Genomic DNA, 27,466 nt, shown 5'->3' with positions numbered 1-27,466 from the left:
TATCCACTGGTCAATCTCCTAATACAGTAATATACAAGCAACACGCTTACGCTAACATATTACAAATACAGGACAACTGATAGGTAATACATACGCTGTGACTGAGACACCATTTTTGTTCGACTTCTTCCTCTAGAATCTGTCTTGGCATTTCCCATGCCAGCGAATGGTGCTGAAAGTTTTGCTCTCACTCGGCCTAAGGAATAAATTATTCACATAATTAAAGACTTTTTTCTATAATAATATTTAGTAATGAGGGGAAAAAAATCTCACCATAATTTTCTAATTTGGTGTGTTTTTCAAGTATTGTTGAATCCTGTCATAATGTAACCATCACTTACAGGTTATATTTCTCTTAAAATTTTAAAAATATATACTGCTTTTTACATGTTGCACCATAAGCTAACTTTCTTTCAAGGGTAAAAATAAAGTCAAATTAAAAGATTTCCATTCTTAGTTTAATATTATTAGTCCAGTAGAGTTATAATTAAGATAATTACCATAGGCATGTCACTTGTTTCTTAATTGGTAGTGCCAATTCTGAAATTTCAGTTTCCATGAAATTTATTCTCAAATCTGGCCTATAGTTTTAAATTTAAGCTTAATCTTAGAAATAACAACCCAAATAATCCTTCTGACTGAAAATGTACTTCTAAAGGGATTTGCAAGAAGAGAATACTAGGTAAAATATTCAATCTTTTTATCCTATGCTAAACATTAGATTACTACAGATGTATTTGGACACCTTTACTATTCTTTCCCCCCAATCAACCTGTTACATTTATAAAATGATTTGAGGAAATACCTCGCTTTTCTCTTTTATCGCTGCCTCATCCCCCTCCACAAAACCAAGCCACAAACATCTAATTACCAGAGCTCTAGAACCAGAAGAGATAATGCTATCAAAGTGCTTAAGTAAATTGTTGTTAGTAAAAACAAAAATATATTACTAGCAGCACACTTACTAGGTGTTCTCAAGCAACAGTCTCAACCATTATCAAACAGAACCAATACTAACATAATCATAAAGAAGGGCTCAGAATCCTTTTTAGTTAAAAGGTACAATTCGTAGGGCAATCACAAACACTGGCGAGTGTGGTACATCTATATTAATTAGGAAAAAATACACTGAAGACTAAGGATAAATTACAAAATTAAAAAATGAGTGAGGGAAGATGATAGAGTGAATTAAGAACTAGGAATAAAACAGAAGCACAACCAGAAGTATAGCTGGTAGAGGCCTAGCATTCTATCAACTTCTTTAAGGCCCCTGATAAGCCCATAGTTCAGGCCTTTCAACCTTTTACAGAGTCTGTTTAGAGTAGGACACAACGTCCTCCTGATTAAGAAGTAAAACAGAAAGATAAATTACTTTTGAAATGGAGAATCTATCCAATATAAGCAAGAAATCAGGATAAGTTAAGTATTTTAATATTACTATTCTAAATTACAACTGTATTCTAAATTATAATTCTGGCCGCAGTGCCAGAAGCCATTTTCATAAGAGTATTCCATTTTAAACTTAGAATGCAAAAATATTTCGAATTTATCAGAGTAAATGTAAGACCAAAAACAAAGTTAAATCTACTTGGTTTTGTATCACAAGAAAATGTCATCCATGTAAAACTTAGAAGAAAAAAAACATGCTTCAAATCAGAGGTTTAATAAGATAGCCTTCAGGCAGGATAAATATAAAAATTGAATTTTTTTCCTTTCTACAAATCCAAAAGCAACAAATAAGTACTTTTTTAAGGTAAACTGGTTTAGTAAAATAAAGTAGCACGGTTGGCAAGTTTTTTGTAACCTCAAATTCAAATCATATATGCAATTCCCCAGTAACTGATTCACAATCAAAGATACATTTAAAAGTTGACTAAATGCATTTAAACGTGGACAATATTTAAACTCCAATGATAAAGCAATGGCACATGCTCCCCTAAAGTATAAATGAACTGGCATAAACTAAAAGACAAAAACAGAAAAACAACGGAAAGGAATTAATGTCACTACTGGAAAAAATGAAACTATGTACTAACTTTATACTAAATATTATTAAACATGTTAAGCAATTACATTTTCCCAGCATGAGATGATCCAAGAGACAAAGGAAAACTCCAGGATGAAGTAAAAAAACAAAAAAATCCACACATATAACTAACACAACCAAACATAAAATGTAGAAGCTACCACAGCTAGCAAATTATATAGATTTGCAAAGAAATTAGCCTATTTTAGTTTTCAATATTTAATTCCTACTAATGAAAATATTAATGTAGGAGGTATTTGTGTTACTAACAAAATATATCATTCTTACCATCTTCAGATGCTGTTCCTAAATAAGAGAAATAAAACAATAAAATTTCAACAAATTCTGCCAATGCTGATGTTAAGACCTACTTCACGCCTCCCACCCAAAACTAAAATGAAAGGGTGAAAACGGAAAATATCTTCTAGTCTGATAGCCTTAAATTAACTTTTACAAGGTTCATTCTGAGAAAAAACAAAATTTGAAGTAATCTAATAACTCACAACACAAAGAAAGACAATTGAAAACGGCAAAATTCTATAACACTTTTATCTGCTATACTTCATACTTAAAATGTGAAATGGTGAGGAAAATTAGAGAAGTTAATCACTCAAGAAAGATGCAACTCTGTCATTACTCTCTTTGAAATGAAGATTTTTACAGACCTTTCCAGAGTATGAACACTTTCTGTGCATTTTCAAAAGGTAGTCCATAAAAGAACTAGAAAAGCTACCTGACAAATACAGGAATCAAATCCATGACCTAGGCCTCATTAACCCAGGATTTTCACCAAAGCATTACAAAGACCTGATGGATTGATCATCAGCAATTTACTCAACATTTATGTGTACTCCCTAAGATGTCAATGAAAACTAGCTAAAATGACAAATGTCATAACTCTCTACTACTAAAGGGCAATAACAGATATATTTCTGTGTGTGTACAGAGATTTTTTTAAACATAGGACTGAATACCAGTGAGACTAGTACATCACGTAACATAGGTGATTCCTCAAACAGGCTGATGTTTCTGACCCAAACAAGAAAATATTTTGATCTGGAAAGTAAGAAAAATTTGTTTTCAAAGGATCCAGAATCTCAGTGTTAGAAGTGATATTAAAGGATTTGAAATATACAAACTATCTCTTGGTGGGCTTTCATTTCATTCAATAATTTTTGAAAGTTATAAAATACATTAAACAAACAGAGAAGTACAGAGACTAACATACATAACACTCATGTACATAACCTAAGATTAAATAAATGTTCCATTTCATTAGAATGGAAGAAATAGCAATTTCAGAGTTTATGCAGTAATTGACAGAAAAACATACAGTTCTCCATTTTTCCTAGATCTCATACTGTGACTTACAGGTTTAGTATCTTCTCATATGTTCTTAAAAAAAGCTCAAGTTCCACCACGCTGAGGCAGCATCCCACATGCCACAGCTAGAAGGACCCACAACAAAGAATATACAACTATGTACTGGGGGCTTTGGGGAGAAAAAGGAAAAAAAATAATAAAATCTTTAAAAAAAAAAAAAAAAAAGCTCAAGTTCCTAGATAACATTATGGCATCTGAAGTGAAGGGAAAGTGTGGGTAATATACTGTCTAGTATCAGACAAAAAGTACCATACAGATAAAAAATACCACATTGAACCAAGCACTACAGATAAACTATAATCATTTGAATACCAAAATCGAAAAGGCAAAGCTTAAAGTTCAGTTTTGGTTAAATGTTAGTTTGAAACTCACTTTTAAAAAGACAGCATCTGTAACTTGCATTTCATTTTCATAAATAACGACATGAATCTGTAAAATGTCATTTGCCTCTCTTTGTATCAGAGTTAATAAACTAAACAGTTGAATTAAATCACTCATGAGACTCCTTTCCATTCTTCTAAATCTAATATTTCAGAGAAAGATGTAAGAAATCAAGAATATTTCTAAGAGCTCATGAAAAAGTTTTAAGATAACTGATTTAACTTACAACAAACAGTAAATTAGTATTTGAGTGGACTGGGAAACCCAAAAATGGATACGTCTAACCCAAAATTCAACAAGAGAATTATGTAGCCGTTTTCACAATGCTGCTAAATAAGCAGTCTATTTTCAGAAATTAAGAGAATAAACAAAAATATTATATAGAATCCAAGAGGCATAAAAATCTTTAGTAGTATATTTATAAAAGTTCTTACCATCCATCTTGTCAGAAGTATCCTCTTTGATGAAAGAGCAAGCAAAGAACAGAGGAAAACTTAGTATATTAGAAAAAAATGATTTTATAATCCCTAGAAAACATTATTTTTAAGAAGACAGAATTCAAGCACAGACATATATAAAAGGCTTGCTTTCAACTAAAACATACTAGATTAAACAAGATGAGGCTCCTATGTGAAATAGACTACAGAAACCACCCCCCCGCCCCCAAAATCAGGACAGATGATGAATCTGATTTTCACTATCCCAGAGAGAGAAATCAGTGCAGCCCATGTCCCAAGCTTGGAGCCTTGCCATCATCAGGCAAACCCTCTGCTTTGGTCTGCTGAGTTTCTCCTTATCAGAGTCACCTCGCCTTGTTTCTTTTCCTCTACAGCCTATAGCACACCCCTCAGATTCTACTCTTTAGTTCTCTCGTCATTATCTTCTGTCTAGTGCCTTGTTGCTTCCCCATCCCATCCTTTCTCAGAACTTTCAATCCCTATAAAACCTCAAATCTAGATAAATCTCAATTTTTCTACTCTAATAGAGAAAATTACAAAACTATGAAATCATGCATACTGGCACTACTGGGAAGTGGGGTAATTATCAGGCTTGGCCTTTAGTGCCTCTGCAGGAAAGTATAAACATACCAGGCTTGATGCTGCTCTTAATGAGGGCCTACTTACGGGGCTGGCTCTTGGCTGGCCTTTGGGAACTTAGTTTTGGATGCTCCCTATATCAATGATAAGGTTATTCTGTGTGTGTGTGTGTGTGCACGCGTGCGTGCGCGCACGCAGGGGGGTGGGGGCAGGGAATGGTACTGACCTCTGCTATATCAATTTGCCCAGATTGTTTGTGCAAACAATGTGATTTATGGTGAACATCTGCTTTCTTTTCAGAAGTATGGAATTCTGGTAATTGTGGCTGGTTGTGTGCCAGGGTGGCTACATAACTACCTCCGTTCCACCCTCACCCTGGACTCTGAGTCTTAAGTGAGCTTCTGTGGACAGAAACACCATGTACACGTTCCTGCATTACATTGCTGGAGGAGGGAGCACATTCTGTGCAGCCCCTCATTCTCATCTCTGGGAGTGAGAACTTTGAAAGCCTGTGCCTAGACTCCTGCAGACTACCTGATGAAACTTTTTCCCTTGCTGATCCTGCTTGTGTCCTTTTGCTATGATAAACCTCAGCCATGAGTACAGTTGCCTCTGAGTTCTGTGAGTCCTTCTGGCCAGGTCTCCAAATGTATGGGTGGTCAGGAAGCCCAGAAGAGTGCCTTACCTCTTATGCCCCCTCCACAGCTATTCTAAACCTCAATCCACCTCTCGGTCACCCTGCTTTTTATTAGCACACGATCCTGACTCTGACTCCTCAGGCAGGAAGTCACAACAACCCCCCGGATGACATTCTTCTTAATCCCCCCAAAATATATTTGAATCTATTTCCTTCTTCATTTCCTTCCCTACTACCTCAATGAAACTGGTGACCCTTCCACATCCAAGGCTAACTCTCCAGCTATGCTCTATATATCCCAATCCTCATGCCTTTCCTAGGAACTCTGCCCATAAATTATCTCCTCTCATCCTTGCATTTTTAACTTTTCCTTCTCTACTGACTCAACCACCTTAGCATACAAATGTATTTAACTCCTCCAATCTTAAAAAACAAAAAGTTCCTTAACTTTTAACTACAAATAATTCCTACATTGTTCTTTTACCTCTTTTCTTGACCATCAAGTATAGGAATAATTTATACAAATTCTCCTAAGTTCTTCCTCAATCAACTGAAATCTGGCTTTGACTGTCCACATACCACTGAAACCATTTAGATTCTTTTCCATTTAAACAATTCCACAAACCCAGTTTTTGAGAACAAATATTCGTAATTCATAAATATGCATATCAAAGTTTCCTTAACACAAATTGCTATTTGCCATCACATCAAGCTTCCTTTTCAGGATAAAAAGGGTAAACTTTACAATACTCATTATATTCCTGTTGCCCAAGGATTTAGTACTTTAGTGGAGGAAAAAACCCAGTGGCAACTGCTTTAAGGAATGTACTGAGTTTAATATTGAAAGATTACAGTAAGAACAACTCTCTAATAACTTCCAAATGTAATCTCAGGCATAGTTCTCTCTCCTGAGTTCTGTACCACTGTATCTCAATGCATCACTATACCAGCCTGCCTCCCGAACAGCTCCAGTTTGATGTCTCACAGGAACTTCAAACTCAAAATGCATAAAAGTCAACAAGCTTTTAGCTGCTCATCCTTTAGCAACCTACCAACAGGCTAAGAGACTCTTTGAGTATAGAAGTATATATCTTTGCATCTCTGGCAAACAGCAGGGTACCTCGCAAAAACGAAGTGCTCATTAAGTGTTTACTGGAAAATAATGGAAAACTCTCCCTGATCCATAAGTGTTCCACCATGATAAGCAAGGCTCAAAGTAGAAGAAAACAGAACACCAGTCACATGTGTGTAATAAAGCTGAGAGAGAGAGAGAGGAAGAGATAGAAAGAAAGATCAAGAAAAACAGATATATAGAGAGAAACAGAAAAAGAAATAGAAATAGAGAGAGAGAGAATGAGAAAATTCATTATCTAAGCCCTGGAAAGAGCCACAGGCAAGTAGTTCCTTGTCCTTGAGGGTAAACCTGGGCCAGATGAAGAGAAAAGACGACACCTTTCTCTTTTGTAATGAAGCAAACATGCAATTCAAACTTTACAGAACCTAAAGAAACAAATTAAGTCAATCTCATGGTACTACTGTAAGCTTTCTTCTGAAAAAAACATTGTTGCAAATTGGCTCTCTAGTTCACATGAAAACATTTCAAATACAATATTTGTTTCTGGTAATGAAAATAACATATTAAATATAATGTTTTTATTTTTAAGACTCATGATAAGTTTTTGTTTTCTAGTCTTTTCCTGACTTATAAAAAGTTAAGATACAATTCATGTACCACAAAATTCACCCCTTTTATAGTATACAATTCAGTGTTTTTAATATATTCACAATGCAGCACAACCCTCACCACTATCTAATTACAGAACATTTACATCACTCCAAGAAAGAAATCCTGTACCCATTAGGAGTCACTCCCTATTTCCCCGACTCCCAGCCCTTAGCAACAACTAATTTACTTTCTGTTTCTGTGGATTTACCTATTTTAGGCATTTTGTACAAATGAAATCAACTAATATGTGGCTGTCTGTGTCTGACTTGATAATGTTTTCAACATTTATCCATCTTATAGCATACATTAGCACTTCATTTTTATGTGATATACTCCTCTTCATGGCTGAATAATATTCCACTCCGTTGTATGGATACACCTATTTAACCATTCACTAGCCTGACATTTGGGTTGTTTCCACTTTTTGGCTATCATGGAAAATGCTGCCATGAACATGGATGTACACGTTTTATAAGAACATGTTTCAGGGTCAGCCCGGTGGCGCAGCGCTTAAGTTCACACGTTCCACTTCTCGGCAGCCTGGGTTCACCAGTTCAGATCCTGGGTGTGGATGTGGCACTACCTGGCAAAAGCCATGCTGTGGTAGGCATCCCATGTATAAAGCAGAGGAAGATGAACATGGATGTTAGCTCAGGGCCAGTCTTCCTCAGCAAAAAGAGGAGGATTGGCAGTAGTTAGCCCAGGGCTAATCTTCCTCAAAAAAAAAAAAGAAGAGAACATGTTTCATGTCTTGGGTGTACAGCCAGGAGTGGAACTGCTGAGTCACATGGTAACTCTATGCTTAACTTTTTTTCTTTCCTGAGGAAGATTAGCCCTGAGCTAACATCTGTTGTCAATCTTCCTCTTTTTATTGCTTAAGGAAGATTAGCCCTGAGTAAACATCTGTGACAATCTTCATCCACTTTATATGTGGGCTGCTGCCTCACCACGGCTGACGAGTGGTGTAGGTCCGCGCCTGGGATCTAAACCTTCAAACCTGGGCTGCCAAAGCAAAGTGCGCTGAACTTAACCACTGTGCCACAGGGTCAGGCCCTATGTTTAACTGTTTGAGAAATTGCCAAACTGTTTCTATAGTGGATCCGCTATTTTACATTCCCACCAGCAGTGTTCAAAGGTTCTCATTTCTTCACATCCTTGCCAGGTTTGTTACTGTCCACCTTTTTGGTAATAGCCATCCTAATGGGTATGAAATTATATCTCACTGTGCTGACTTGCACTTCCCTAATGATTAATGATGTTGAGCACCATTTCAGGTCCTTATTGACAATCTGCATATTGTTTTCAGATAAATGTCTATTCAAATCCTTTGCCCATTTCTAAACCGAACTGTCTTTTTCTTACTGAGTCGTACGAGTTCTTCATGTATTTGGGATATAAGTTCCTAATCATATTACGTAATTTGCAAATGTTTCTTCTCATTCTGTGTGCTGTCTTTTCACTTTCTTGATGGTGCCCTTTGAAGCATAAAAGTTTTCTATTTTGATGAAGTCCAATTTATCTATCTTTTCTTTGGTTGCTTGTGTGTTTGGTGTACTATCTAAGAAAACATTGCCTAATCCAAGGTCATGAAAATTTACATCTATGTTTTCCTCTAGGAGTTGTAGAGTTTTAGCTCTGGTTTTTTCTGAGCAAATTTTTTTTTACTAGTAAATTTTTTTTTAGATATGGTGAGGTAGGGGTCCAAATTCATTTCTTGGGATGTGGCTATCTAGTTGTTCCAGTACCATTTGTTGAAAAGACATATGGGTTTACTTATGGACTCTCAATTCTATTACATTGATCTATATGTCTGTCCTTATGCTAGTACCACAGAGACTCGATTACTGTAGCCTGGAAGTAAGTTTTAAAATTGGGAACCGTTGAGTCCACCAACTTTGTTCTTCTTTTTCAAGACTGTTTCATCTACTTGGGATCCCTGACATTTTCAAAAGGATTTTAGGATCAGCTTGTCAATTTCTATAAAAAGGCAGCAGGACTTTTTTTGTGTGTGTGTGAGGAAGATTGGCCCTGAGCTAACACCTGCTGCCAATCTTCCTCTTTTTGCTCGAGGAAGATTATGCCCAAGCTAGTATCTGTGCTGATCTTCCTCCACTTTCATATGAGGGACGCTGCCACAGCATGGCTTGATGAGCGGTGTGTATGTCCCCACCCAGGATCCGAACCTGTGAACACTGCGCAGCCAAAGCAGAGCATGTGAACTCAACCACTACTCCACCAGGCTGGCTCCACAGCTGGACTTTTGATATGGATGCACTGAATCTGTAGGTCAATGTGCCATCTTAACAATATTAAGCCTTTAAAGAACCTGGATATCTTTCTATTTAGATCTTTTAAAAATGTGTTGCAGTTTTCAGTGTACAGTGTAAAATTAAAAAGAAAAATATATCTATATATATATATATATATATATATGTCTCTGCCCAGTTCCTGGCACAGAGCTCCAAAAACTTCTGTAATTTCCTGAGTGATAAGAGCACCAGGAGTATTTTTTGTTCTAATATTTGGTCTTTGACTCTGGAATCTGCACAGAGCTCCTAAATCCCTTGAAATTTCCTGGGAGATAGGAACATCCTTTGTTCTAATGAGGTGATTCCTGGTGGGCTCCTGGACAGTTTCAGGATGGGGACTGGTTACCAGAAAGATGAAGCCAGGATTAGAAACTTGGAATTTTCACCCCACCCTCCATCCTCTGGAAAGAAGAGAGGGGCTGGAGATTGAGTTAATGTTTGATCATGCCTCTGTGATGAAGCCTCCATAAAAACCCCTGAAGTACAAGGTTCTGGGTTGGTGAACACATCCACCAGGAGGGTGCAAGGAGGGTGGTGCACTCCAATTCCATGGGGATAGAAGCTCTTGTGTTTGGGACCCTTCTGGACCTCGCTGCATGTATCACTTCATCTGGCTATTCATTCATATCCTTTAATATCCTTTGTAATAAACCAGTAATCTACTAAGTAGACTGTTTTCCTGAGTTCTGTGAGCTGCTCTGCCAAATTTATCAAACCCGAGGAGGGGTTCACGGGAACCTTTGATTTAGCCAGTTGATCAGAAGCACAGGTAACAACCTGGACTTGCAAATGATGTCTGAAGTGGGAGTTGGGGGGACAGTCTTATGGGACTGAGTCCTTAACCTGTGAGGTCTCTGCTAACTATGATTAATATCAGAAGTGAACTGAATTGCAGGACACCCCGTTGATGGAGGAGAATTGCTTGGTATGGAAAACCCACACATTTGGTGTCAAGAGTATTATGAGTATGAGAGTAAAGGAGAAACAAAGAAATGGTTTTTCCTAGAAAAGTCTTACACTTCTTTTGCTATATTGATTCCCAAGTATTTTATTCTTTTTGATGCTATTGTAATTGGAATTGTAGTCTTTCATTTTCAGATTATTCACTGCTAGCATGTGGAAATACAATTGATTTTTGTATACTGATCCTGTATTCTACAACCTTGCTGAACTAAATATTAATCGCTACTAGTTTTTTGTGGATTTCTTAGGATTTTCTACATTTAAGGTCATGTTTTCTGCAAATAAAGATAGTTTTACCTATTCTCCAATCTGAATACCTTTTATTTCTTTTTCTTGCCTAAATGACCTGGCTAGAACTTTCATAATAACGTTTAAATGGCAAGCTGTTCTGAGTAGCGTGATGAAATCTCCCGCTATCCCACTCCCTCCCACTCAGGATGTGAATAATCCTTTTGTCTAGCGTATTCACACTGAATACACTACCTGCCCATTAGTCACTTAGCCATCTTAGTTATCAGATCTACTGTTGCTATACCGCAGTGCTTGTGTTCAAATAACCCTTATTTTACGTAATAATGGCCCCAAAGTGCAAGAGTAGTGATGCTGGCAATTCAAATATTCCGAAGAGAAGCTGCAAAGTGCTTCCTTTAAGTGAAAAGGTGAACGTACTCCACTTAATAAGGAAAGAAAAAAAATCGTATGCTGAGGTTGCTAAGATCTACAGTAACTTTTATTATAGTATATTGTTATATTTGTTCTATTTTATTAATAGTTATTGTTGTTCATCTCTTACTGTGCCTAATTTATGAATTAGACTTTATCATAGGAGTGTATGTAGAAGAAAATCCATACTATATATAGGGTTTGGTGCTATGTGAAGTTTCAGGCAACCACTGGGAGTCTTGGAATGTATCTGCATGGATAATGAGGGACTACTGTATTTACGAATCTTTCAATTTGCATTTGTTTGATTACAACTGCAGTTCAACATCTGTTCTGTGTTTTCTGTGCAATTATGATATATGCTTTTCTTGATATATGTAGAATATTTTTCTAAAAAAAAGCTCATTTGTTTTTCATAGACTTATTAAAACTTGTTGACATTTTAGCTTTTTTTTGTAGTATGTGGCAAAAACTTTTTCCCTTTTTGTTTCTAGCCACTTGATTTTATATTTTCACACTTAAGATTTAAATGAGGGACACTTTCCTCACGATTTTTTGGCTTTTATGTTTAGAAATTCCTTCCCCAACTTGAGATTAGATGAATACTCAACTACTATGTTTTCATCAAGTTAATTTACATTTTTGTTCAACTTTTCAGTCATCTGGAATAAATGGCTGTATGGTGTGAAAAATAGTTCTAACTTAAATTTTATACCAAATTGTAAACCCTATGTCTAAATACCACTTACTAAATAATTTATCCTTTCCTCACTGAATGTGGCTGTGCCAACTTTGTCATGTACTCCATTCATACCTAAAATCTCTGCACTTCCTATTGTGTTCCAATGATCTCCTTGACCAGTGTTCCACCAGTACTACTCAAGAGACAGAAAAATGAAGCACAAAATAGAGACGAGCAAAATGGATAACCAACCTCAAACTTTTGTTTTGTTTTGTTTTTGTTTTTGTTTTGAGGAAGATTAGCCTTGAGCTAACATCTGTGCCCATCTTCCTCTACTTTATACATGGGACACCTGCCACAGCATGGTTTGCCAAGCGGTGCCATGTCCACACCCAGGAGCCGAAGCGGTGAACCCTGCGCTGCTGAAGCGGAACATGGGCACTTAACCGCTGCACCACCAGGCTGGCCCCAACCTTTTTTTAAACTTTTAAAGTTGATGGACATAAAAAACAAAACTCTGAATAGTCTTGAGAATATATTTTTAAACTTTGATTATGACTAAGTCTTTGAAGTTTTCCTAGATCCCCAAAAGGATTTAACTTTTGGTAAGCGAACAGAAGTAGGAGAAAGAGAACAGAGAAACTGGATAGAAGGCCAATATCCTTCACAAACTTCCTTAGTAAACCATGGTTGGATGCGGCAGTAGTGCAGAGCTGTGAAAATTCTATAGGCAAATCATGGAATCAAGAATTGTTCCTCTGATCAAGATGGTTAGGAGGAGGAGAAGGGGTAAAGTGGAAACAAGGCAGCCTTTAGATACCGCAGAACGACGTCCCAAGTATAGAATCATATTAAAACATATGGACTATCCTTAACTAGTAAGAATGAAATGGAAATAATTAAGATATCACCACCATCCTGACTTCACTGAGACCAGGGAGAAAAACAACATACAATTTCTTATAATTAGCTGTCTTACCTAATGATGCATAGGAACCTGGATTCAGGGCACCTGCACCTAACCGCCCGCTTCGTACAGACTGCCCAGCAGCATGATGTGCCTTGGCACCAGCAGCAGCATTCACATCAATGTCACTTCGTGAACGCTGAAGGCTTCCTGGAAGAGAACTGGCTTTGCTGCTGCCTGCTGATACTATAGAAAACAAAGCAAAGTAACCTATATTATTTAAATCACTGCAAACAGCATGAAAATTATATAAACTTAAAACCACCATGAGCTAATCCATGATGACCAATGGTCAAAAAGAAAGCAGTGGACAGATGGACACTAGAAAGTAGTCTACAGTGTTTTAAAGTCAGAATGCCTCAGTCTCAATCTTGTCACAACTAAATCTTCTTGGACAATTTTTTCAATACTTCTCTGCCTCATTTTCCTCTGCCATAAAATGGGAAAAATAATTATACGTTGTAAAATTCACAGAACTGTTTTGTAGATGAAGAGATGATGTTTATGACTGATTCATGAAAATGAAGTACAAGATAAGTAAATGACAGCCGTGCTATCTTTTTATTATCAGAAAAATGCAAACAGAACTAGTCCAAGAGTAGGATTAGTCAGAAAATAATGCATGTTCTGCCACTCTTAGGCAATGCAAATTAAGTCATTAAATTTCTGGTCTTCAGTCTTTCAATTTTAAAAACGAGAAGTGTTATAAACTGTGAATTAGGATCCATTAACAGGCTGTGAAATCAACTAAGTGGGTCATGGCCAGAATTTTAAAGAATGAAACAGAACAGGAAACAGTGCATCACAAGTAAGGGTAAGTAGTGTTTCATGGAACTCTGAATTATACTACATAAGTATACACATACACAATATACTTCATAGTATATGTATATTGTATGTATGTAATTACATACACTACAATGCACATATTATATGTAGTAATGTATATGGCATACAAACACAAGTACAGTGTATATGTGTAGTATTGGGTTAGTATGTAAAATTATTTTCTCACTGTCCGTCACATCAAAAGGTTAAAAGTTTAAAACAGTTTAAAAATTACACTTTAAAAGCACAGCAAAACAGTTTAAAAGCTACTACTTTTAAATGCGACTGATGACAAGAAAATCATTTTACATAGTAACTTTTACTCTATATATAAAGTAGCTTCTACTTTATTAAGTAAAACATGCTATAACTCTTACTTAAAAAGACAATTTACAGGCCCGGCCCTTTGACTGAGCGGTTAAAGTTCCGCATGCTCCACTTCAGTGGCCCGGATTCGCGGGTTTGGATACTGGGCGTGGACCTATTCCACTTGCCAGCCACACTGTGGAGGTGTCTTGCAAACAAAAAAGAATAAGGGAGGATTGGCACAGATGTTAGCTCATGGCTAATCTTCCTCAAGCAAAAAAAAGAGGAGGATTGGCAGTGGATGTTAGCTCAGGGTGAATCTTCCTCAGAAAAAAAGAAAAAGACAATTTACCTCTTCCAGCCACAGTTGATGGGTTTGCCGTAGACCATTTAGAAGAAAAAGGGCGACTGCAAGGTAAAAAGACATGCTTTTAGTAAGAAGATGGAATTTATCACTCCTTTGATAATTAATGAAAAGTACTGAGTTTTCTGAAGAGTTGAGAAGTACTCCTAATTTTAATTTTCCTTTTAGACCTCACTTTAGAAGAGTTGTTGTCACATATCAATGGTATTTCAATTAACTGTGAAGCAAAAAGGAAATAACAAGCAATGAATAAAGACTAAGCTCTACAGAGACAGGGAGGGACCAGAATGCTGTTGTTTACTCTGGTCCTGAGCACACATCACAATGCTCTCTATAGAGACTCAATAATAGCACTCTCCAACACTTGTATTCTGAGATACTTCACTTAGAAGGAGAGAGAGGTATGTTATTACTAGCACATAGCAACTAAGCATAACCAAAGCTTCTGCCACCTAAGTCATAATGGCTGTGGCCCTTGGCAATTCATGCCCTACCAGGTAGGTATCACACTCCTTACAGCTGTGCTAAGTATTAGTGCGTGGGCAACAGAATAAGGGTAAGACCCACTGCCGAGGATAACATGTATGATTAGAAAGCAAAACAGCTCTAAATCATCTTTAAAAATCTACCATCTCCCTTAATATCTTTTTTTATTATTTATCTTTAATTATAATGATACCCTGCAGGCCACAGATAAATAATATACCTAAGGATGTAAGGGGGATCTGGAAAGTATAAATTTTAAAGGTGGGGGAAGACAGAAGCAAAATTCCCAAACAGGTTAATGTCAGGCTGCAGAAACATTCTTTAAGTTACTATTATCAAATGGTAAATTTGGTAGTTGGTTATTAAACCCAGTATCATATTATTTTATAACTGTTCCCTAAAATTGCTGCCTATTAGATTGAGGCAGACCACTTACAGGTTCACAGAATTTAAGGCTGTTTATGTATAAAGACGTTACACAAGACTAAGATAAAATATTTTCTTTAGATACTTGCTACTCAAAGTATGGTCCACAGACAAAAAGCATTGACCTCACCTAGGAGTGTGTAAAAAACGCAAAATCTCAAGCCCCATTCCAAATCTACTGAATCAGATTCTGCATTTTAACGAGATCTTCAGATGATTCATAGGTATTTTAACGTTTGTGCATAGTAAATAAAAGTAAAGGGGAAAAAAAGCTCATGCGGGGTGCAAATTTATCACATTTAAATAGAAGTTTAGATAGGTAATTATTCCTACAGCAATTATTTTTTGAATATCTACTTTTATTCTGAAAACTTGTAAGTCACTGGACTTTAATACAGTACTCACAGGACCTTGGGAGTGCTTCCTTGAATTTTGTGCCCTACGTGCCTCACTTGCCTCACCCTAGTCCCAGTCCTGCATGAGAGAGCTGCCAAGGCAACTAGCAGTTTTTGTGGGGTCAAGATCCCAAAGAGACAGGAATTACAGAGAGGTAAGCTCACATTTTGTGAGCTGCTCTTCCCTGGGGAAATCTGCAGATACTTGTGGTCACTGCTAGGGAGCAGAGAAGGCCATCAGAAATTTTAGCAATCTCACAGGGCTAGAGAGACAGAAAATATGGTTAAGGCTGCCACGGCTGCAAGGATTTGAGGTGGCCAAGATAATAACAAGAACAGAGTTACAGAGAAGTGAGTCAGATACTAGATAATTTTGCCCCCTTGAGGGATTTGCTGAAATCTTAAACTGTGCAAGAGGTGAGGAAGGGAAACTGGAGTTTTTTTTATCAGTCACACAGTGCTGTGTCAGAGTTCTGAAGATGACTTCTGAATCTCCATTACAATTCTTCCATTAAAATACCCTAGAAATGGGCCACCTACTGTATGAACTATTTTTGAGGTATTAAGAAATGTTTATAAATCAGTGCTTCCCAATCTTTTTCACAGACATGAACATATAGAAACAAAATTTGAAACACTAAACACTTAAAGAAGTTATACTAGCATGTAATCCAATCCTTGAGAGACAACACACCAAAGAATATAAGTACATTCAAGTCTTTCTTTCAAGGCTTTAAGTGAAAGCAAGCAGATATTCAACCATCCAACCTGAACTTTGGGGAGAGGAAGAAATCAATAATTATCATTTATATGACCTTACTTGAGACTTTCTTGTGAGCTAGATGAGGATCTGTCCGATTGTGGAAGAGATGCTACACTGCCAGAACTCTTCAAGTAAGTTTGAAGACTTTTCTGATAAGAGGGCTCAAGGGAATTATACAACGTTTCTGCTTCACCAGGGAAGTGGTTTCTAAGACCCATATATGTCCTGTAAAACAAGCGAACAAACAACAAAGAGAAAGAAAAGCACATAATGTAATAGTTTACATGATTAGACATTAAGAGTAAAATGTGTACATTAGGGAAGAATGAAGATGAACCTACAGGTTTTTAATACATTCACTACGTGTCAAGTGATACTTTCTAAATTTAACAAGTCTTGGTGGAAAGACGCCAGGCTTTTGAGAAAAGCAGATGTCAGTTCAAAATCTGGCTGTGATCCTTATGGTTTGCATGACTTTGGATATATCTCCAAATCTCCAAACTTCAGTTGCCAACCTATGGCGACATCACCTTTACAGGATCATTTTAAGGATGAGAAAATAACATGTATCAACTGCCGCACAGTCTATCAGGTACATGACATAATGCTCAATAAATGATAGTTATTTTTATTCACAAAGAAAGTGAGTATGTTATGATGGAATAGGAGTACTGATGATTATACAAATGACAACAGGAAGTAAACTGAGACATCTAGCATAGATTTAATGAAAAAAAAGTCAATCTCAATTTTACTAAAGAGCTAATCAAGTAGAATACTTGGGACACTTCTGATATTTTCATTCTCCCAATATGATTCCTTTCAAAGAGAAGACCAAAGCATGCTCAAACTGTCACAAATATACATTATAGACCTACTTTCTTGCCTCCACTCTGGCCTCAGCATCAGCATCGTGAATTCCCTTCTTAATAGTTTCAACCAAGACAGCTGCATGTCTATAAAATAAAACATCTTTAGAATCATGTGTAAAACTATGTATTTCACGACAAATGATACTCACTGCCTATATGTTACACATCAGTCACAAAGGGTAGGGGAGGTAAAAAGATTAATTAGTGCATAATAATAAATCCAAGATGGCAAAATTTTCGAATAATCCACCACATACTTTCATTCATGTATGGTTTCCTTCTGACAAGTCAAACATAATTAACCTGAAAATAATTATTTTTATATGGAATCTAGATAATGTATAAATATATAGTACTTAAATCTTAAAATTTTAATGAAATAAAAAAAGCCTTCTGTGTGGTTCCTAACCTACCAATGTAGAAAATGATTTGTTAACCATACAATCACTAACGATCTGACTAAACTGAATAGTAGCTGTCATAAAATAAAGAAAATTTGGAATTATATCATGGCTACATTAAACAACAAATTCTATTTTTTTAAAAAAGGCTGTAAACAGATTTAACGATTTCCATGAAAATGGAAAATCAACATATTCAATGTAAATGTAGGTATAACCCAAGCTTCAAACTTGAAACTAACGAGAAATGTAGCCACGCAAATAGCCAGTGACCAACTAGCTGCCCACACATTTTCCTCTTGCTCATTGAAGAGCTATACTAGACGCTGCTCGGTATATACTGGACCTATGACACCTGACGGCTGGTGTGGAGAAACTTTCCAATGAATCTCTCTGTTTTTTAAATCTCTTTCCTCTGAAACAAGTGCCTTCCTTCTATCTTAAATGATGCATTACTTCATTAACTGCACCTGAGGAAACCTATCTCACATGACTGCAGATAACATTTCTAAATTTTTGCCCAGTTTAACCTGGAGTATCTTATATAACCCATTCTACTTGAGACCCTCACTCACCCCACAAACAAAGAAGAAAATCATACTATTCATAGCTGCAACAAATAAGAGGAGCACCACACCACAGCTTTAAATAATGCAAAACCAATACCATCAACTTCTGAAGAACTGGTGACAATGGGGAGGGGAGGGAGGTAGGAGAGGAAAAGTTCATGCATACCTTTCCAATGAATGAGTCTGCCACTCCTGTAACAACAAATCTAAAAATTCAAATGAACGCCTAAAAAATAAACATAACTAAATGTTATAACATTATATTAAGTTATATTAATTTATAACTAAATGTTAATTAACACTATCTTCTATAATACTGCACTTTGTCTTAAAGTATAAGACATGTTTATAGATATTGTAACTGCCAAATACTTAGCTTACTTTAAGGCTCCAACTACTCCTATGCTAAATAGATAAGGACCTTAAGAGTTCCCCATAATTTTAACTTAAAACGTTTGTCTGACATAAAATTTAACAAATTTCATTTAATTCAAAACATACTTATCGAACACCTACTATGCACTTGAGATTGAAGATATAAAATGGTGACCAAGAAAGATGTGATGGATCTTCCATTTCCACATTTGTTTCCTTAAATATATATGATTTTTAATCACGTATTTATATATTTTCTCCTAAGCCTCTACATCTTAACTTCTTCAACTGTCTCATTCTTGAGCTTCTCTTGTTTCTTGGCAAATAATGGACACAGCTTTCTTGGCATCTGACACAGCTCTGCCCTGTTTTTCCTCTATTAACACTTTTTCTCTACTTGCCCTTAAATAGGTGCTCACCTGGTTGGTGCTAATCTGAGCCCACTTCTCTCATTTTATAGTCTTTACTTGGGTAATATCATCTGAACCCTTATCTCTGACTATCAGTTTCACTTCTCACATCTAGTCCAACATCTCCAGCATTGGTTCTTCAACCCAGCTGTTAAGTCAAAGTTTCGACCAACTCATAAACATCTCTGCAAAGGCAGTGAATGTCAACTCAAATACCACATACAAAAGAACAAATTAGTTCTTACTCTCTCAAATCCACTCTTCTAACCCATATTGTGCAGATTAGAAAATGAAAAATAGGGAGGTTAAATTAATTAGCCCAAAGTGATAGGTCTGGGACTTAAATCCTGGCATCATGACTCCAGAGCTCATAGGCTGACTTGACATCACTTCCCTCATCCATATCCCATTATAAAGTCTCATTTCTACACCTGAAATCTCTTGAATTTATTTATTGAATTAAATCTCCTTCAATCAATAATCATCAATACAGTGCTAGTTCAGATCCTGCTTCTCTTACATGAGCTATAAGAATTCCTACTTAATTAAACTAATGCTTCTCACTGTCCCTTTTTAATCACTGTTCATAGCTGGAATGAAAACTAGGATGGATGACATTACCTCCTCACCAAAAACTGTCATTTACGGAACAATGCAAAAATTTCTCTTCAGGACATTCAAAGCCCTCTATGCTCTAATTTTGACCTATTCCTATTCCTCTCCCCCCATCAGCCTCTTTTCCTGCTGAAATCTTCCATTTATCATGTGTTCTGGCCTCAGTGGCCTGTCTGATGGCTCTGCAGCATGTGGCACAGCTTTACATCTCTGCTTAGGCTTAGGTTATGCCCCACTCACTTCCCCTACAGGTACTGAATTGCTCTCCATTTTCAAGGCAATTTTATGATGCATTTCCTGACTCCTTCCTTCTCTGTTACATTCCTATGTCTCCAATTATCATTTTCCTTAATGTAAGAGATTGATAAACCCTTTCTGTAAAGGGCCAGATAGTAAATATTTTAGGCTTTGCAAACCACATACAGTCTCTACCTCACGTTCTTCTTCTTTCCCCCTTTTTAACCACCTTAAAAAATATAAACAACAGTCTTAGCTCGTGTGCTGTACAAAACTAGACTGTTGGCCAGATGTGGCCAGCAGGGCATCATTTGCCGACCCTGACAGAAGAGAGAGGTGATTGGGTAACTGTCACCAAGACCCTACATCACTTTAAAGGTAATAACGATGTCATATTCAGCTTCTTCCTAACATTCAAAGTATTTAAGTTACATATATCTATCAAATATAAAAAAAGCTTTTACAATATTCTTAAAAAACAAACGCACAATCTTGTTTTTGCTGTCTTTATTATTGATGATGATAGTGGTGATATTAAAAATTGAAGAAGTCTAAGAGGAGAGAGAGAGAGACTGACTGACCACATACAGCTGTGTACTCTATTCTCAACACTACATTCAATTCTACTAATGTGTGTCTCATGTAATCTTCACAATTCTAACGGGTCAATATCATTAGCCCTACTAACATATGTAGACCCTGAGGCTCAGAGTGGTTAACTAATTGCCCAAGGTAGGACAGTCAATCAGTGGCAGTTGTGGGACTCCAGCCGAGGCCTAACTCTAGACTCCATATTTTCTGAAAACTAAGCAACAAGTGGCCAAATAAACCAAAGCTCACAATGACAAAACTGAGAAACGTGGGTAATCATAATAATCACTTCACTCCTTTTCCCTTATATGACATAAGGTAAAAGAAATTTTACTAAGGTTTCCAGAAAGCAAGAAAGTCATGACAGCTAATTTTTTGTACCAGACTAAGAATTAAACATAACGTAATATTAACGCTATACTAAAAAAAATTCTTTTCTCAAAACTTACCTCCTCACAGGAACTGATTTTGATGTGCAATTGCTTGTTATTAAAGGTATAAGTCTGGGTACATGAGTATGCTGAAAAAGATGTTTTAGAAAAGGTTGAAAATACTGTGCACTTCACATAAACTCCTCTTCTATTTCCCTTACATTCAAGTATTTAGTTATATTAGAACAGGACAAAAAGACCAAAAACTCAGATTTTGAAAAAAATTACGACCAGTCAAAAAGTTTTCTGAAATTAAAATAACAGAGATGATGATACAGTTTCAAAGGACAGGTGTGGCTGTAATATTGTAATAAAGACAAATTCATCATATAACTGCAAAGAACTGTGAGGACAGCGTAATTTTGGGGGAGGGAGCACTAAAAGGCACCGGGCATGTATTTGTCACATTTTCTGAAGTACCAGGGCTACTGCTGGTAGAGGAGAACAACTGCTATGTCATCAAAGCAGGTAATCAGAGTGACTCTACATACCTAACTATTGGGAATACACTTTGAAATAGTTATTTCAACTAAACTTTCACTCTGGCTGAACCATAGCTGGAATTTAGGTAAAGTTCAATAGATATAATCTTCTGATTTCTTTTTTTTTTTAAAGATTTTATTTTTTCCTTTTTCTCCCCAAAGCCCCCCGGTACATAGTTGTGTATTCTTCGTTGTGGGTTCCTCTAGTTGTGGCATGTGGGACACTGCCTCAGCGTGGTCTGACGAGCAGTGCCATGTCCGCGCCCAGGATTCGAACCGACGAAACACTGGGCCGCCTGCAGCGGAACGCGCGAACCCAACCACTCGGCCACGGGGCCAGCCCCTATAATCTTCTGATTTCTATTAGTAATTCTTAGACTCTTCTTTATTCAAGCAAACACTACAAAGTTCATAATAGACATAAGAATAAAAGAGTAATCTAAGCATACATATTGGATGCTTTATATCTCCTATTTTTCTTCTGAGCTAATGTACAGGTTGGGTTACCTAGGAAGCAGGCTCTGAGAGGGAGTTTAGTGTGCGGGATATTAAGAAATGCCCTTGGGATCAATACCTGTGGAAGGGAGGAGAAGGAAGCAGAAATGGGCAGAAGAAGAAATCGATCTCTGATATGGTCCAAGGATATCTTTGCTCAAAGCCATTAGGGAGCTCTGGAGCTAAAATGGCCCTTCAGAGTAGTCTCGAATTGGTCCAAGATGGCCACACCTTTAGACTTGCACATCAATCAGTTATTGAAATGTGGGTCATACTGGGAAGGGGCAAGACCTTGGGAATTCAGCTCTCTGCAGCTGAGGCATTTTTTTTTTTTTTAAAGATTGGCACCTGAGCTAACATCTGTTGCCAATCTTTTTTTTCTTCTTCTTCTTCTTCTCCCCAAAGCTGCCCAGTACATAGTCATATATTCTAGTTGTGAGCTCCTCTGGCTGTGCTATGTGGGATGCCACCTCAGCACGGCTTGATGAGCAGTGCCATGTCTGCACCTAGGATCCGAACCAGCGAAACCCTGGGCCGCTGAAGTGGAGCGCAGGAACTCAGCCACTCAGCCAGGGGGCCAGCCCCAGAGGCAATTCTTGAAGGGCTGGCAGCTGCAGGGTGTCTGCCGATACTGTTTCTAGTATTGTGGAAACAAGTGTTTCACTGAAGGAGAATGCCAATAGCACATCAGTGTCTGCCACAACTAAATCAACCAAAATAAAGGGAAAACTTGTTTCAGCTACTACAGAAGAAAACCATGCATAGACCTGAAGTTGCTCAAGATAAGACTAATAAAAGAGAGTGCTAACCTGCATGTTACTCAACTGTTAGATTCAGCATGGAAAGGGTCTGTGGACCTGCTCCCCTAGAATATCTAGAAGAAACCATTCCCCAAACATTACTATGGAGTTAAAGCCCAAGAAGACTCCCTAGCCACAACACATTATATAGGAGGTCTCACCTACCATGCTTCTCCTCGATCTCATAACCTCCCCAAAGTCTGACTGCTGATTAACTCACATCCAACACAGTGGCAGGGGTAGGGAAAGAGACTAACCTAACTATTACTACACCATTTTCAGAGGGAGCTGTACCAAAGTAAAATAAAAAGGGACCCTCACAATTACAGATGAAGCATTCAATCACATAAGCTCGGAATAATTTAGACTTTTACTTATTACACAAGTTGACAACTGAAAATAGAAAAGCTTCTCTGGAATTAAAAAGAGAATCAGGTATCAAATAGAGTTCTCCAAGGAAGTAGCCCCTGGGGAAACACACAAAATACAGAAAACACGAGATAATGTTAAAAAAAACACAAACCCCACCTGATTTGTATTTTCAGTGAGATGATGGGATAGCATATTAATAATGTGAGACAAGCTCATAAAAGTTAGAAATTTGAAAACAATGCATAAAATGCAAAGCCTAAGAATGGCAAAATGGGAACTGTCAAGAAGGTAGGATTTAGAGGAATTTTTCCTGACAACACATACAGCTCTAAGATGAGACAAAAAATTATCTAAGAAATGATAAATGACATGAGGGCTCCAAAATCCATATAACAAGAGAAACAGAAGAAAAAAACTTGGGAAAGAAAAAAGAAGCAATAAAAGAAAAACAATACATGAAAATTAACATAAGTTTAAAGAAACCTCAATTTTAGTCAGAAATCCTCATCCACTATGTAAGGCCAGCACTAATGAAAGACGATCTACTCCCAGACCTGCTGTGCGGAAACTTCTAACACAAAGAGACTATCCTATAAAGCTTCCTGAAGGTTTTTATTTTCATCTTTTTCTATAAAAGAATCAAATGGTACTCTCTTCTAGAGACAACAATAACAAGTTAAGAAAATAACTGAGTGAAAAGCAAACAATTCTGAGGGAAAAGAAACGTGAACCTAAAGTCTAATTTTTTAGTTCTTGTGTAAGGGCAAAGAAAACCCATTTCAAAATATGAAAAGATAAACACACACGAACACTGAGAACACACGTTAAAACCAAACAAAAATCACCCAGAACCAATTAAAAAATGAGAAGTAATTACTAATAAACACTGCTCGGAATCAAAGCAGGAAAAAACTATGATTAATTTCAATTGCTGAAAATGAAAATATCTCTTTGTTCAATTTAATTTAAAGGTTAAAGGCAAAAAGGACATGAATGAGATAAAATGTATACTTTTTAAAAGGCAAGGGAAGAAAAACAGAGGTTTTATTTTTTGACACTGACAAAGAATAAAGAACGTCTAAGAAAATAAGAAGCAGATAAGAAGAAACCACAATGAATAGAAAGCAGAAAAGACAGAAAAAAAATACTATTTCAGGATGGTTAATAGTCAAAAACTATGACCATACATAAAGTACATAAAGCAAGAACTGTTAGAAAAAATGAAATTGACAAAAACTAGAATCAGAATTTGCCTGTTAAAGCAGCTGTTTAGGAAATGAGACTGTAAGGAACTTGAATAATCTAAGTATCAAGCTAGACTTAGTGATGAACCAAGTATTCTATACTCTGTAAACGAATTCCATATTTTGCAAATGCTAAACAACTACCAAATGGATCAAAGAAACTGAAAAGGCATTTAAGAAACGGACTCATAGAGTTATGAAAGTTTACTATATGAAAATGGTGTCATTTCAAGAAAAGACTGATCTGTAATTCACAACATGCCATTAGGTCAACTGGTTTTGTATTCGGGGGAAAAATCAAGTTACATATCTATACTTCACACAGAAATAAAATCCAGTTAGAGCTAAACCTAAGGACCAAATTAAATTTTAAAACAAAAAGTTTTAAACAATTGAACCTTTTCATAATTGTGAGATGGGGGAAAGTCATTTTAACTATAAAAAAACTACAAAAGGAGCATTGTCTCAATGTATAAAAATTTAAAAGTTCTCTATATAACAAATAACAGCTTAAACAATATTTGAAGAACTGACAGACTGGTAGAAAATATTTGCATATATATAACACAGAATTAATATATTTACAGTATATAAAAAGGTCTTAGAAATCAGTCAGAAAAAAATGCACAGAGTATAAAGTGGTAACCCATAAAAGAATTACAAAAGGAAAAAATATCTAACGTCTCTAATAATCTAAGAAAAACAAAGTACAGTATGAAATAATATTCCACTTATTAAATTATAAGACCTTTAAGAGACTGTTAACACACAATGTTGGTAAAGGATGGAGCAAAAGGACTCCATAAACTTCGGGAGGAGAAGGGTGAGGACAATTTAGTGCTATGTCCTTTAATAGAGAACTGATTTAGACATTAAAAAGAATTATATATAGCGACAAGGGAAGTGGCCCAAGTCATTAAGTTTAAAAAAATAAGGTAAAAAACATATTACTTACATATATGTAAAATATAAATACTACATTTACATTTTGTGGTAAATATAGTTTGTACAGGCACAGAATAGAAGTTTGGAAAAGTACATACTGAATGCCTAGAGTGATTAGTTATAGAAGAGCAGAAATCAAAGGGGGAGATTTATTTTTTTAACTCTGTTCTTTTGGGCCCCTTCAAGATATGGATGATGAGAAATATTAAGAATTTGCCTGCCATCTTTTGTCACTGACTGTAACATTTTTACTGTTTCACATTTGCTGGTTACTACCTGTAACATGATTACACATACACATATGTACACATATGTACATGCATATGTGTATCTATTCAAAGGAAACATGTATGCAAGCATGTTTACTTTGTAATTCTCTATACTATTTAAATGTTCAATGATAACTATAATAACCATGTATTGCTTTTATTATCAGAAAAATAATTTAAAAGTGATTTTCCCTGGGGGTTAAAAAAATACCAATTATTCCCTGATCCCCAAACCTAATAAGGACAACACAAAGAAGGAAAACAACAGGCCAATATCACCAATGAACACAGATGCAAAAATCCTCAATAAAATTTTGGCAAACCAAACACAGCAATACATTAAAAAGATCATACACCATGATCAAGTGGGATTTATACCAGGGATACAGGGATGGTTTAATATCTGCAAGTCAATCAAGGTGATACACCACATTAACAAAACGAGAAACAAAAACCACATCATCATCTCAATAGATGCAGAGAAAGCATTTGACAAGATCCAATATCCATTTATGACAAAAACTCTCAATAATATGGGTATAGAAGGAAAGTACCTCAATATAGTAAAGGCTATACACGACAAACCCACAGCCAACATCATACTCAACGGGGAAAAACTGAAAGCCATCTCTCGGAGAACAGGAACAAGACAAGGGTGCCCATTCTCACCACTCTTCTTCAATACAGTACTAGAGGTTTGGGCCACAGCAATTAGACAGGAAAAAGAGTTAAAAGGAATCCAAATAGGCAATGAAGAAGTGAAACTCTTGCTGTTTGCGGATGACATGGTCTTATATACAGGAAACCCTAAAAACTCCATCGGAAAGCTACTAGAAGTAATCAACAATTACAGCAAAGTTGCAGGATACAAAATCAACTTACATAAATCAGTAGCATTTCTATACTCTAATAACGAACTAACAGAAAGAGAACTCAAGAATACAACCCCATTCACCATCGCAACAAAAAGAATAAAATATCTTGAGGCCAACCCCATGGCCAAGTGGTTAAATTCGCACAATCCCCTTGGGCGGCCCAGGGTTTCGCCAGTTTGAATCCTGGGTACAGACATGGCACTGCTCATCAAGCCATACTGAGGTGGTGGCCCACATGCCACAACTAGGACCCACAACTAAAAATACACAACTATGTACTGGGGGCTTCGGGGAGAACAAGGAAAAATAAAAAAAAATAAATCTTAAAAAAAAAGGAATTGGAAGAAATTGGAAGAAATTTAACCAAGGACGTGAAAGACCTATACAATGAAAACTACAAGACTTTCCTGAAAGAAATTGATGACGAAATGAAGAGATGGAAAGACATTCCATGCACATGGACTGGAAGAATAAACATAGTTAAAATGTCCATACTACCTAAAGCAATCAACAGATTCAACGCTATCCCAATCAGAATCCCAATGACATTCTTCACAGAAATAGAACAAAGAATCCTAAAATTCATATGGGGCAACAAAAGACCCCTAACTGCAAAAGCAACCCTGAGAAAAAAGAACAAAGCTGGAGGCACCACAATCCCTGACTTCAAAATATAGTACAAAGCTATCATAATCAAAACAGCTGGTACTGGTACAAAAACAGGTGCACAGATCAAAGGAACAGAATTGAAAGCTCGGAAATGAAACCACACATTTATGGACAGCTGATCTTTGACAAAGGAGCTGAGAACATACAATGGAGAAAAGAAAGTCTCTTCAACAAATGGTGATGGGAAAACCGGACAGCCACATGTAGAAGAATGAAAACAGACCATTCTTTTATGCCATTCACAAAAATAAACTCAAAATGGATCAAAGACTTAAAGGTAACACTTCTGGAAGAAAACATAGGCAGTATACTCTTTGACATCAGTCTTAAAAGGATCTTTACGGACACCATGTCTTCTCAAACAAGGGAAACAATAGAAAGAATAAACAAATGGACTTCATCAGACTAAAAGCTTCTACAAGGCAAGGGAAAACAGGATTGAAACAAAAACATAACCCACCAACTGGGAAAA

At 36.5% G+C, this 27,466-nt stretch overlaps 1 protein-coding gene across 50 annotated transcripts in view; it reads right to left on the bottom strand.

The window, feature by feature from the left end:
* Positions 1-27,466, bottom strand: part of CLASP2 (cytoplasmic linker associated protein 2) — a 163,608-nt gene that overhangs the window by 58,885 nt on the left and 77,257 nt on the right. For 41 of the 50 annotated variants that reach the window (XM_070237999.1, XM_070238003.1, XM_070238008.1 and 38 more), the window contains 9 exons: positions 20,862-20,932; positions 18,351-18,410; positions 17,221-17,298; positions 16,400-16,567; positions 14,261-14,316; positions 12,787-12,960; positions 4,225-4,248; positions 2,315-2,332; positions 95-196 (listed from right to left, as the gene is read on the bottom strand). In XM_070237999.1, coding sequence (XP_070094100.1) covers positions 95-196; positions 2,315-2,332; positions 4,225-4,248; positions 12,787-12,960; positions 14,261-14,316; positions 16,400-16,567; positions 17,221-17,298; positions 18,351-18,410; positions 20,862-20,932 — 751 coding nt within the window. The remainder of the gene's footprint in view (positions 1-94; positions 197-2,314; positions 2,333-4,224; positions 4,249-12,786; positions 12,961-14,260; positions 14,317-16,399; positions 16,568-17,220; positions 17,299-18,350; positions 18,411-20,861; positions 20,933-27,466) is intronic. The other 9 variants (XM_070238001.1, XM_070238002.1, XM_070238028.1 and 6 more) reach the window with 1 other exon arrangement.

The sequence above is a fragment of the Equus caballus genome, chromosome 16 (assembly GCF_041296265.1).
Source record: "Equus caballus isolate H_3958 breed thoroughbred chromosome 16, TB-T2T, whole genome shotgun sequence".
NCBI classification, from domain to species: domain Eukaryota; kingdom Metazoa; phylum Chordata; class Mammalia; order Perissodactyla; family Equidae; genus Equus; species Equus caballus.
This window is presented reverse-complemented; position numbering and strand designations above follow the sequence as displayed.